General features: G+C 34.3%; 1 protein-coding gene across 7 annotated transcripts in view; it reads right to left on the bottom strand.

Moving 5' to 3' along the window:
* ICE2 (interactor of little elongation complex ELL subunit 2) overlaps positions 1 to 14119 on the bottom strand; it is a 42152-nt gene that overhangs the window by 25447 nt on the left and 2586 nt on the right. For all 7 annotated transcript variants that reach the window (XR_007507560.1, XM_049813316.1, XM_049813317.1 and 4 more), the window contains 9 exons: positions 12624 to 12891; positions 11389 to 11508; positions 9625 to 9759; positions 9151 to 9267; positions 7447 to 7606; positions 5203 to 5387; positions 3720 to 4674; positions 1615 to 1793; positions 8 to 137 (listed from right to left, as the gene is read on the bottom strand). Coding sequence is in view for 6 of the 7 variants with exons in the window: in XM_049813316.1 (XP_049669273.1) it covers positions 8 to 137; positions 1615 to 1793; positions 3720 to 4674; positions 5203 to 5387; positions 7447 to 7606; positions 9151 to 9267; positions 9625 to 9759; positions 11389 to 11508; positions 12624 to 12891 (2249 nt within the window). In the remaining variant the exon portion in view is untranslated. The remainder of the gene's footprint in view (positions 1 to 7; positions 138 to 1614; positions 1794 to 3719; positions 4675 to 5202; positions 5388 to 7446; positions 7607 to 9150; positions 9268 to 9624; positions 9760 to 11388; positions 11509 to 12623; positions 12892 to 14119) is intronic.

Raw genomic sequence — 14119 nt, 5'->3', positions numbered from 1 at the left:
AACTTACCAATATAAAATAGGCATTCAGAATGCAACATACTCTCTGTCCACAACTGACATATTTCACTTTCTGTAAGAGCTTCTACACCGTAATAGGCTTGGTATTCTAGTTTTGGCAACAGGAATATTGGAGTAAGCTAAAAAGTGAGATACAAGAAAAATCAGCACTCACTGCCCAAAAAATGTCCACAGTTGAACCACATTTTGTAGTTGATAATCATCATAGTCCTCCACTACAGCTGAAGCAACAAAGACATTTCACAGATTTTTGTATGATGGCTCACATTCTATGAAACCAACAGTACAAACTTTGGACTACAGAGACTCTACACAGAGTAAGGTGAAATGGACACACACACACAAAAAAGCCTAGGCAAGCCTTTACAAATAATAAAAATCTGCTGCCAAGTAATTTTTCCGTGCAACTAAATTAATTTGAAGTTCACACTTCTGTGCTCTACTGCCCTCTGCAGGAATTTAAGAAAAAAATACTCTTATATTTCTGATTTGCTTATTATTAGTGGAATCCTGCCACTTACTCCCCCTGTCAGGGTCTTACTTGAAATTAGAACCTAATGCTCGGACTCTCATTTGAAATCAGACGCTAATCTTCACATGTTAACACTAGAAGAGAAAATACAAGCCTCTTCTCACTGACAAATCAGTTTAAATTTCAGCAGGAATTTTAAAAAATAACAGTGCTCAGTTTCTGATTAACAAACTAAGCAGCTATTCACAGGCATTTACAAGCAGTGGATCGATAGCAAAGAGATGGTATTTCTTCAAAATAAGATTTTGAGCACGGAATCTTAGCAAGTAATCAGAGTTACAAAGATCTATTTCCACTTCAACAAAGCATACACACCTCACAAAATGCCTGCCTACCATAATTCTGGTATTCTGGGGAGGGAGATATCACATCAAATTTGTTGAATGATTCAGAGGACTCTTGACAAAATAATAAATTACTGAGGATTTCAGAATAAGCTTTCCTTCTCCTGATGTTACAAGGACTATTTGGATTATACTTGCATTTAAAGCATTGTATTCCTTAAGACAAACGATTTGCTAAGATGTATACCATAGTCTTTTCAAGCAGAATGAATAGGATCTCTTTTTATCTTTAAATGTGCCCTCTGTTGTTCATTCTATCTCCTACTGCTCTGCTTAACTAGGCATAATAGCAAGGCTGAATCCTGCTTGAAAGTATTTATGATCATGAACAACCTCAAAGCCTTGGGCCAAAAACCTAATTACTGCATTAACTTTTAAGAATAGTTCAAACTGACATTAGTTTACATGAGTATAATTACCCATGCATATTACTGTAATGCAGTTGTAGTAAAAAAATGCAGAATCACACTTGCTTATCTTCTAATCAAGTAGATTTAAAGAAATCACAAGTTATTCTTCCCTCTATTCCTACAGCAATATTTACTTAAAGACATCACGTACTGTAGAGTTACAATTAAAAGTACTAATTGTCCGAGTGAAAACACAAATGCTACAAAGGACTGGGAATCCCAGAGATGCCAGCTGAGCACAACTGTTTAAAAAAAAACCCCAAACAAACAAACAAAAAAAACCCCAAAAAGCTAATGGCAAAACCTGTACCTTTTGGGCTTTTTTCTTTTTGTGGTATCGTGGCAATGACTTCACTTTTTGCACACTGCAGCGTACAAGTAACAACAGATCATTCAAACTGAATAGCTTATACACAAGGTTGCCATCCTGAGGTGCTTCATACTCTGAAGGGTCTTCTTCAAGCATTTGAAGTTCATTTGGCAGCTTTCCTACAGAAAATAAATAAAACGGAAAACGACAGGCTTGCACATTCTTTACCATGAAGCTAACTAGCTTTTTGCTTTTTACTCTTGCAGTAGGTTTATTTATTTTTTTTTTAATAGGATCGTTTTTGTCTCCTAAGGTTTTGGGGTGAAAACTGTCTCAATTAGGCACAAGAAGTCACTTATGTATTAAAAAAAATTAAATTTGGAAAATGGCCACTATAACTTTTAAAGATTATATTTTTAAATATTCCCACATATTTTATCCTAATCATTAGATTTCTTAGAACAACAGAGCTGAGAGACTCCATTCTTGTACAAATGGAGTTCAAAGGCTGTTTTTGAACAAACCACAGCCACTCAGCACAATGGAGACAAATTTATTTACCATGAATGACTCCTGAGAGCCATCATCCACTTATCAGTTAGCGAAATAACTCAAGCCTCAGGTTTGGATGGTAGCATAAGCTACCATCAATTTCAATACTAGTATATTCAAAAGAAACAATTATTAGACATCCAAGTGCAGCTTCGAGGTAGGTTAACAAACATCCCTGCATCCCTTAGAGATATTTTAACAAAACATTTAAAATAAACAAGAAAAACCTCCAACTTGTTCAACTTTATTTATTGAAAATTTATCCACTTCAGAGTTTATGTGCATATTTGAATAAATGTATACTGTGTGAGATATTATCATTCAAGTGACTGGAAATAATTTTCTGTTAGTAAAATATTTAACTTAGTTCTCGCTTTCTGCAAAAAGAGACATGTATAAAGGTTTTTCAGCTTGCTACAGAACTTTAATTTGTAGAATTATGCTTTCTATTCTTTCACAGTCACTCTTCAGCATCTTAGCAATATTGGTTTCACTACCTCTGTTAAAAAAAAATAAATTCTATTATCAAACACCTGAATTTCATACTCTGGCTTTTTAAGAGAAGAAGAAATAGAAAGAGTACCATGCTGTTCAACCCTTCAAACTGAGGGAGGAGACATGGTCTTTTAGTGACTACTAAAATTCAGTTAAATTGACAAAAATGTAGGAAGTGACAACACAACAGAATTAGTTGTGTTAACTGTCTCCATTACAGATTAAGTAATTAAGATTAATTCCTATGTGATCAAATGCATTGCTAGTCAGAAAACACCAGCAAGACATGTTTTCCCACCCAAAAGCATTGATTCACTGGAATTAAATATTTGAGAAAAAAAAAGTATCTGTTCTGATGCAACCTGTCTGGTTTCCTGCCAATTTACCTAACACAATAAAGTGCTTCTAACTTCAGTTGTACAGAGCTCAGAAGCAACTCAGGCATGTGAGAAAAACCTCAGAGTTCATGGTCCCCAGGATCTTCAAGACTTCTAGTTCTTCCCTGAGGTCTGGGCATAGCATAGGTTCATTTTCCAGCTAAATGCCTGAAAACTTGGGAGAGTTGCTTCTAGTGAGTTCTCATTTCAAGTTTTCATTTTCATTCAAGTTTTAATTGCATAATTTGATAACATTTTTCTTCTATAGAAAACGTAAACTAACTCAATTTTTGATTGACATGAAACTATTTTTGCAGACCAGACTACTCAAATACTTGAATTTCTGAGGAAAACTAACTCATTTCACTACTAAATGATTTCTTTTCCTTGCTCAAAAAAACTTGTGTATAACAACTTTTTTGTTTCTCTACAGTGAAACAATATTTCACGTTCACCTCTGTGGACAAACAGCTCCCAAAATACTTTATGTGTGCAAGACAGTAATTGTCCCACAGAGAAGGTATTGTTTAGAAAAAAAACCACATTAAGTCACATCTCTAAGTACATTTAACAGACATACTATTAGGATGTTCTTCAGACGAAGAAGTTAAAACGTTTTTCTGTTACATTTTATCAAAAATTTGAAATTTTACTCCTTACACGATGAACACAATTACTTACTCTTTGGCACTCCCTGAAAAAGCCAAGTCCAGGTATTTCTAGATGAGCCATTGGGATTTGAAGCAGGGGCTGGCACAGTTTCTGTGCTGGAGGTCACCAATGGTTTTGGAGATTGAGGCACATGGACTGACGTAGCGTTAGAACTATCACAGCTCACCGGCTGCTCATGAACTTTTTGGGAAGGTGACTTCAGAAGTTCAGTTTGCATTTTCAAAATCTGTCCAACAGGATCAAATTCTTTGGACAACTTTCTTTTAGCCTTTCTGGAGGCATTTTTCCCCTTATCTGTAATATCTGAGCAATCACTCATGCTTGCTAATGGAATCTGGGTGGGGGAAGGCGATTTGGCAGTCTCTGCTGAGGCATGAGAAGCAGTATTTGGTACAGGTGTTTTGCAACAATCAGTGTTTTTACATTCTGTATCAATTATCAAACGCTCTTCATCTGTGTCACTACTGCATAAAGAAGCGTAAGTCTCATTTTTTTGTGCAGTATCAGACTCTTTCTTGTAACTAACAGCATTTGAGAGAGTATTTAATTTTGTTTCACTGTACAATACTTCTTTGGTCATGACATGCTGTGCTTTGCTCAGTCCTACCTCCTCTGAATTCAAGCTTTTATGAGATGAATCTCCTTCAGGGCTGAAGCATAGAATGCCATCTAATGATGGAAGCTGCATGCTGGCACATGCTGGAACTCCTTGCTCAGAAATGGTGTTTTTCCCTTCTTCACCTCCACTGTTTATGGTGGATGTATTTTTTTTCCCCATTTTTAAGCCATGTGAAAAAACTTTAGCAGTGTTACTAACTGTAGGAAAAGTACTTTCCGTTTTAGAAGTTCCTGAGAGCTTGACAGTTGCTCCAAAAGTTTCCAGTTCTGTAACATCATCATCAAAGTCCATCCCTGTGTCATCTGGAAGAGGAATCTTCCTGTACTGGTAGGTATCAGAAGGCATCTTAACACAGGGAGGAAAAAATAATAACATAAAAAACCCAAACCACCACCACCACCACCACCACCAACAACAACAACAAAACAACCCCAAGAAATAGAACATGTTAATCACAAACGAGACATTGTCAAATTGAAAACACAAAAAATTTTCTAGTACCTGTATTTTGACTGTTGGGAGAGAGGGGCAGTAGAAAAGAAAAATTCCTGTGTTTAACACAGAATATCTTAAGTCCTAGGAGTTGAAAGGCCTTTCAAAAGAGAAATAAAGTTCATAGAACTTTTCCCACTTAAATGAACTGATCAAAATACGCTTTAATAAAGTAAACGTTAAAGCTGAGGATGCCGATGTAGTAGAAGCATTTAAAGGAACTAGACAGACATTTTAAAACATAGGGTCTGTAACTCAGCAGTAAACTACCAACAGGAAACCTAAATTCTCCTTCTTTATGACAGAACAACTAACTTCGGAATTATAACATAGGTTTTTGTTCTTGTTTGTTTGTTTTTACAAGGAGATGAAGCTACATACATCCCACTGAAACAGACTGTCCTCAGCCGGTTTGTCCATCAACACATCAGAAATAGAAACGTAAGACATTTTAGTTGCTAGGAAGTCCATTGGAATTTCATGGAAGATCTGGTTCCTTTCTCTTACTGTCATTTCCTTTCTCAGCAGAGGTGAATCAATGTAAACCACTCTAGCTGGTTTGCTACCTTTTCAAGAACAGAAAGAGATTGACTATGTATTAAATGAAAGGAAAAAGATTGTTGTATAATTTAAATGATAAATCTTTCAATTTCCAGTTATAGTCAAATCCATTCCATATTCACACTAGAAGTAGTGAAAAACTATCCTCTCATTCATTAACAACAGAAAATAAAATTATGTCCAGATACAGTGTGAATTATTAGGATCCTGCAGCAGCAATACATATCACATTAACAGTTGATCATATTTTAAATGCAGTTATAAACAGAGAATTTGTAAAATAATTTAGGAGTCATCATTCCTTATACTGTATTGTATCATCAAATCTATTGTTTTCCAAAAATATCTTTCTGCTTCCTTTGATGAACCTCAAAAAAAAATTTTTTTTTTTTTTTTTGAAGTCTTATTGTCCAAAAGTGATGGCTGCAGTTTATATTTCTTCTAATCAGTAAATAAGTCCGGGCTCTGCTGCCCCACTCTTTTGTTTACATCTTAACACACTTAGATATGAATCATCGATAGATTCACCCAAAAATAACAGTGATACCCTGCCCAATATTATACAGAAAGCAAAGGCACATGGTGAACATAGTATCAGTGTTTTAGAAAAATAATAACAATCTGAGGATGAAAAAAAAATATAATTAATGCAAGAGGTGGGTTACAGGGAAGGTAGAAAAAGAAAGAGAGGAGAAACACTTCAAGAAACATTATATATTGCTAACATATTCCGAATGCCCTTTAGGTGTTAACTTTGGATCTAAACTCAAGTTTGAAAACTGTAAAGCTGATATAAAAGGAGTCAGGCATGTCTTTACAGATGAAGTAATTTAATCTCATGTAGGAAAGTGCAAAATTTGTAGGATTTGCAGATATTTGACAGCTTATTTACTACTATCCAGAGGTCTGCTATACAAATTTGTGGGAAATGCACAGAACACAGACATTTCAAGACAATAACCATTATAAATGCTCATAATGAAAAAAGCCCTAGTGTATTAAAAAAAAAAAGGGAGGGGTGGGGGGCAAGAAGCGAGGAAATCTATATTCAGATTACTGATGGAGTACTTGACAACTAAACTAGAGCATTCAGGTGAGTTAATCAGTTTATTCAAAACATTTTTTTGTTGAAATTGGGAAAAGTGATCTCCATGGACATTCATTATTCATTCATTATTCTGTGATGTAAATAGGTCCTTTTAATTCCAGATAATGTTTCTTTGGTTTTTTTCATAAAACTTCAGAATTTTGTTTTTTTTTTTTAGCTTATTGAAATCATTTCACTTGATAATTTTAACAGCTTCACACAGTTGTTTTCTTTCCAAGGAGCAGAGCTTACAGTTTTGAAAGCAAAAGGACATTTAACTGATTTTTTTTTTCCCCCCCAAGTGGAAAATAGCTGTATGTCCAAACCCAATGTTAATGGCGATACCTCTAGAGGTTGTTACTATTCTCAGTAACAAGGTGGAACAAGGTTTAGAAAACTATGAAATTACCTTGCTATCAGGTTTCCTCCTTGAAAGCAGAGTACAAACTATAGCAATGGATTTTTTAAGGCTTATTTTTTTTACAATAACTTTGATTAAACTAAACACTTTTCTTTATAACACAAAGGTCTCTGACTCCTTACCAGATGACAGCTGAAAACATTCACTTCAGATATTCACTTCAGATTCTTGCCCTTTAAAACGTGTGAACAAAGTCAGTCAAATTTTATTACTTTGTTTGACTCCTTAAATTAAAAACATGGACGTACTTAAGAGAAACTAATTTTCTCATAGCTGCATTCTAGAGTGCTGCTTCCTTCAGAAAAGGTAAAAATCTGAGCTTATAATTACAATTATGATTTTCATTAACCTTAGCTTCTTCCTTTTTTTAAATAAAGACAAAATTAAACTATTCTATTACTGTGTGAACTAAACCAGACTACCTTCTACTTTCCCACAGTTGGTTTTACTGGATCTTCTAATTTCCTGCTCTTCAGTCTGCTCAAAAAGGATTATGAGAATAGATAAAGGTCTCCATGGACAAAAATGTAATTTTTACAACAAAAACATACTATACCTGCAACAGGGATCATTTTAATGCAAACTGGAATTTCCCATTGTTCCTTGTAGTTAAGTCCATGATTATTCAGTAAAGTAAATAATGACTGATTACTTAAAACAACTTGAGGACAGTATTTCAAAGCAAGTTTTTCTGCATTTGAATCTGAACTAATATCCTAAACAGAAAAAAATTAAATTTTTAAAGTTTTTTTAAGAAATAATATAGATTTAAAATCATAAGAAAAAGACCAAATCCAAACAAACATGGATTAACCCACACACCAAAAGTCCAAATACCACCACAGTGCCAGGCTTCAGAATCAAATAAAAAAGAAAAAAATTCCCCTGAAGATTTTTGGCTGAATCTCATGCATCCACCTTGCAGCATGAGAAAATATATCTTCTTTACTTGTATCTTTCAGTTCATTCCTTTTAATTTGAATTAGTAGGTTGAATAGGAATTTGGATGATCATAAAATATGGGAGTCCATTGCAGAAGGAAAAAAAACCCAAACCAGATTCACTCAGACATATATTACAGATCTTCTTACGAGTTAAGTAGTATCACAATAAAAGACATCTAACTTTAAAGGTATGGTTAAAGCTGCACAGTTGTTTGAATACAGATTACATACAAAGAATTGTAAAGCAAATATAAAAACATGAAGAATACAAATTCAGAATTGAAATGATAAAATTATTAAACATAATGAATACAGGTTTCCATGAAGAGAGGAGGCTGGGAATGCTCATGTGGTGGGAGGAGAACATCAAGGACTAAGAAGATAACAGAAACCCAGGAGCACTGAGGACTGTGAGAGAGAAACAAGAAAAGTCTAGCTATGTTCTTTTTTCTGCCACCTGAGACTTCATCAGAAATACTCTCTATTTATAGCTACAACAACTCTTGAGGCATATATCATTCTCCTGTGTCACCTATGCTACTTTCTGAATCAAAAGTCTCTTTGCAATCACAGTGCCTCTGTTGAAAGTTTGGGTTTTGATATGTGAACAAACTCCTTCAATTAATGGATAACAAATTATCTGGAATAAACAGTCACGAAAAATGAGTTCCACAGAATGAAAACCTCATTGATGTCCTCTGTAGGAGAACACAAACAGAAACATCAGATATCTAACAGCAAGGTGGACTGGAATCTAAAAATTGTTCAACTCAGAAATTGATTTTATGCTGTTTAGCAAAAGAAATTCCCAGGGTAAGCTAACCTAATCAACTTTTCAGAAAAATAGACAGTCTAAAGTATTTCTTCTTACCCTCAGGACTTCTTTCTTAAATCAGAAGCCTTTACACCTACATGCATTTACATACATGAATACACACTCACACACAGAGGCCAGCTTAGAAACTGCAAAGCAAAGTTTAAAAGGAACAACACTGTAATAAACAATTCTATCCAGATTTCACAGACAGTGTGTTCCAATTTAAGGACCTCTCTAATGTTTTCTTCAGAGAACAGAGGAAGTCCCTTCAAGAGGCACTAGCTCCAAAAGGTAATAACGCAACTTTTGAAGAGGGCAATGTGATTGTTATAAATGAAATACTAAACAAATAATGATACAGAATATGTTCCTATCCTACAAGATCTGTAAGATTAGGAAAGAAAAATAATGAAAAAACTGTATGAAGAAACATAAAAAGGACCAAATTGCTCCTCTCTACAAAATAAGCCTGAAAAATGACAATAAAAAGGTTACTTACATTGTGCATAATAGAAGCCTTTTTTTCTGGAGTTATAATAGATGTAACAGTTTTGTAGTCTGTGGGCAGTTGAGCAGGCATGGTAGGGAAATCTGTTTTACCACGTCTTACCGTACCCTTGAAGAAATAAAGTAGAATCAGAAAATAGCTTTAACTTGAAATCATGCTGAGCCAACAGTGCACTTCTTATAATGAAAAATATTAAGAATTTAGGCAGGTGCATTATAAAGTTAGTTATATTAAATAAAAAAAAATATTATTAATGCAACCTTTTTGAAGGGTGTTAACAGCCTTACTACTACCAAAATAATTTCATCAATGTTTTCATTAACAATTTTAAGTATAAATTATAACCCGTAAACCAACCACTGAATAATACTTGTAAAAAACCCGAATTCTTGCGTAACACAATCCAAATGTAATTCTACTTATTTGAACATAACACCAAAACGATACGTATATGTAAGATATTACCATTACAAGAAGATTTTTTTCCAGCCTAAAGGTCAACTGCGTATGAAACTTTCCTCCCATGATACTCATGATCTCCTGTAGTGTGTAAAATTCAGGATACTTTTGTGCATGTCCAATACAAGCACGGAATAATTCCTAACATAAAAAGAAAAAATAGTTTATGCATTTGTGTCTTTCATAAGAATTTAATTTTTGAAAAGTTTTTTCTGCAATTGAAAGTTGCATTTGCATATACTTTCTGTAGAGAACACAGATATATTTAGCAATTACTGCTAACTTTTCCAGTTAGAGACAGTATTTAAAAACTTAGAGATACCAGTACAACTCTGTAAAAATCTTACAATCACTGGTATCAGAACTGAAACATATTCTAAATTCTCCTCAACCCTTTATATGCAAGGCTAACAATGTATGCATACAGGCTCAAACCAATCATAAAAAAAAAGTTTAGTACAGTTTCAACTGTGGTAAACAAGGTAATTATTTTCTATTCAGTTCATTTATCTTGGCTTTTAGAAGGACTGGTATTTTTTGTGTTACTACCCAATTTACACTAGGCCTAGGTAGAAGTCGCAAAGATAGAGACATAAGAAGATTTCATATGTATTGTAACTCGCTTTCACGTCAACTCTAGATCCTAAGATAATTTTTTCTGATATATGAATTGTGTATTTAACACATTTAGGTTTTATTTAGTAACTAGAATGAGTTACTTCTGCAAGTATTGTTTAAAACTAAATATGGGCCTCCGTTTCATTTTTATCTCGGGATATCAACTTAACTATAAAACGACTTCAAGTCTGGAGACATTTTGTGACCAGACAACATCACTTAGAAAAACAGACTCAAGTGCAAGATACACAATTACAAAGCCAATCCCAATTTTTAGAAAAAAAAGCAAGATGTTTGTCCTCACGTGTGCCCAAACCGTGTGTTAATGGGAGAACAAATTTATCTTGTGCATGAAAGAGCACATAATAAAAAGTGTTATGGTGAAATAGAAGCAATCCTTCTGAATTTAATGAAACGTTCTACTTTAGTAAACACATTTATTTTTCTGTGTTATTCTGTAAAAGAAAGTGATGCGGCACTTACTAGAAAAGACTGAAATTTTAACAGAAAGTATATAAGTACACCATTTCAATTAAACCAAGACACTATAAGGAAAACAAGGAAGAGCAAGTCAACCCATTGCTGGAAAGTTTAACGAACCTGTATTCTGGAATTCTTTTCTCAAAATGTGCTATTAAACCAAGAATTATATAAAAAGTTGCATTCATGTTTGATTTTAGAATCATCAAAGATGATATTTAACACAGCATGAACTTGGAAATGATTATGATTAAAGCCTGAGTAACCTCTGATTAAAGTGACTTTGTAGCATGCTACTGTGGAGGAAAGCTTAACATTCTGTCCAGTAGTGTATACTTAGCAGCAGCTTGTTAATGTAAATGCACACTTAAAATGTAATTTCTCCCTTCCCAAATATAAAGATGTCATCTACTTAATTGATGACTAAATCTTTGTACAGTATTGTATTCAGTGACCTCACTTATATCGTGTCTTATCAGCTACAATAAACTGTGGGCCAAGTCATGCTGCACAGCATAAAGGAAAAGGCTACTTTCCATGTCTTGTGCCAACATGGAATCAGCAGAAGTTCAGGGAACATTGGACCCCATGAGCAGTGCCTATGTATCTTAATCACAATTCCAATATGATTATTTAAGAAGAGAAGGTATTAAACGTAGTATCGGTGATTACCTCAGTATAACGTAGTGCATCTTCAGAGATGGTATCATAATCTTGGGCGCAGCTTTTTGCAGCATTTTGGGCAAACTTCATAAATTCTGCAATTTCATTATTTACTACTTCCTTCATTTGCTGGGGGGAAGGAAAAATTTACTTTTAAAGACAGAATGGAATCCTGTAGGCTACATATGTAACCAGCAAAATTTCCAGAGAGGTAGTACAGGTGATGGTACAAGGCAGGACACAGATTCTACCTGCTGCTCAATTTGACAAGTCTTTGCATACGCGTGTTTTTTGCAAGGTGCATTTCCTCAAAAAAAAAAAAAAAAATCCCCAAACATCCCCCCCCCCAAAAAAAAGAAAAACCAGCAAGCTTCTTTTGATCATACACTAGTGGTTTATAAAAAGAATGGTTACAAGACATTGTTGGAGCAAGTTTACATGACAGAGCCACAAACATACCTGAGCTCTGACTTCGTAAGCAATTACATTATAAGTAACAATAACACAGTAGGTACTGATTTACCTGGGAATGACAGTCCCATTGTTACAGCATAAAATAAAGGAACTAGCATTAACAAGGAAGCATAGAAAACCAAATGCAATGGCTCAAAACCATTTGCTCATTAATTACATTATACAGGATTCAACTAAAATGATACTTTGAACCAACATGAGACATAGCCTTTCACTATTTAAACAGCATTGCTGAGACTAAGTAGCAAGTGTGAAGCACAGAAGGTCAACACATAGGTCCCCTCACATGCTACTGAAGAAAGTTCGCATTACAGGGTGCTTGCAAAGATCACATCAAAATGTATCCATCTCCTAACGTTACACAAGACTGTTACATGCCATTATGAAATGCTAAAATCACATTAAGGTCAACTCTTAATTTCTCATTAAAAAATGTGAGCTTTTTTGGGGGGTGGGTGTGCATTTGATCAGCTATCAAAGATCTACACTTACCAACAGTTGTTTAGACTACTACTAAAAACCACAACAAAACAAAAAAATCTACAGAAAACCCATGCACTTTCAACAAAATAAGCAAATACGCTTTCAATTTGTATTAAAAATGTTATCCTGAATACTTTAAACTTTTATTACCATTCATAATACTATGTTAAAAGGAAATTACAACAAATTGAATTTAAAAACATTTTTGTTACATTTTCCTTAACTCTTTGTAATAAAATTGTATGACTCCCTCTACAATGTTCCTACACACATACATGCACGCTTACCAGATATGTGAATAATTCTCTTTGACTTGCTGCATTAACTTGAAAGTGGAGGGGTTTTTTTGAGTACTTAGTCATCAGATATAAGTATGTTTTCTGCTCCTTCTCTGTCAAACAAGAGGTAAATGGATAGGGGAGTCTAGGTTCTGGAAAAGGATGATCATCAGTTGTGCCTTTAGCCTCCACCTCAAATGGATCTGCAGCCTGCATGCTGCAAGCCTGTCTGTTTTCTGAAGAGTTTGCCAATGCCTCCACATTTCTCTTTGCCTCTCTGAAAGAAAAGTAATAAATGAAAGAACTCATGCTTTTCACATAAATAATAATATTTGTCAGAATTAATAGAGGCAGTCGTGCAAGCCTAAACTTCAAATCCAGCAAAATGCACTGTGAGATACTATACTATTCCAATTCCTAGTCTATGTCATAAAAATTTTATCCTTCTGAAACTTCACCTGGACAATCAGACTAACCCTCACTACCAATAGCAGGCTTGCCACTGGTTTAATGATGAATTATTATTATTTTTTTTTTTAAACCAAAATGGTGTAGATATTTGTCTGTATAATCAATATTGAGGTGACAAGCTAAATATGAAACTCCGATTCTTTGTTCTGGAAACACTCATTATTAACAAAAAGATGAAGAGTCTCAACATTTTGTCATTCACTGATGGCTGGTGTTCAGAAACAGTTTGCACTCAAAAAGGTCTAACTTATGAGTCAAAGTTAAGATTGTAAAGGAGAAAGACTCAACTAGAAAAAGCCTTTCTTTCACTGTAAAAAAAGTAAATTAAAACTACTTAATTGTAACAATAGAAATTCTGGATTTCAATGAAAAAAATTCCTAAAAACAGAGCACACAATTCAAGAGTTTCATTTTCTACTCTAAACAATACTGAAATCAGTTGCCAAAAATAATATTGGGCTAAGGCAAGGGGTATAGCTCCCCTAAAAAAACCAAAGAAGTAACGTTATAAAGCTGGTTCTTAAAACAAATCCAGTATATGAAGGCATCTTAGCCCTGCTCTATTTTCTTAAAAGATAAAATAATTAAGGTTAACAAAATGAACATTAACTGCTGATCTTGGAAAAAGCATATTTTTGAGATACTATTTCAGCAGTAGAAAACATCTCAAGTGTTTTTTCAAACCCAGCAGTATCACGTCCACAGTTCTTAATAATACTTCACAGCTGTCTCTCTGAATATGAGAAAGTGTCCATCCTCGTGGCACAAACTGGCAAATTTAATTAAGCAGCAGCAGCGACAAGATGCTGACTCAGATATGCCAATGTAGGAACATCAAGAAATTCTAGCAGCTTAAATTGGCTATATTCAGCACTGAATGAAATGGCAGCACATCAAGATCATTTCAGTATGCAGTGCTGTCACAGTCTTCATCAGGGTGCAAACCAAAATAATCTGACAGAGCTTTTCTGTCCATATTTACAGCATTATACTTCATTTGAGCTGACGGCTTAAATTTTCCCCCTTCATTTTAT

This window comes from Accipiter gentilis, chromosome 10 (assembly GCF_929443795.1).
Source record: "Accipiter gentilis chromosome 10, bAccGen1.1, whole genome shotgun sequence".
NCBI classification, from domain to species: domain Eukaryota; kingdom Metazoa; phylum Chordata; class Aves; order Accipitriformes; family Accipitridae; genus Astur; species Astur gentilis.
This window is presented reverse-complemented; position numbering and strand designations above follow the sequence as displayed.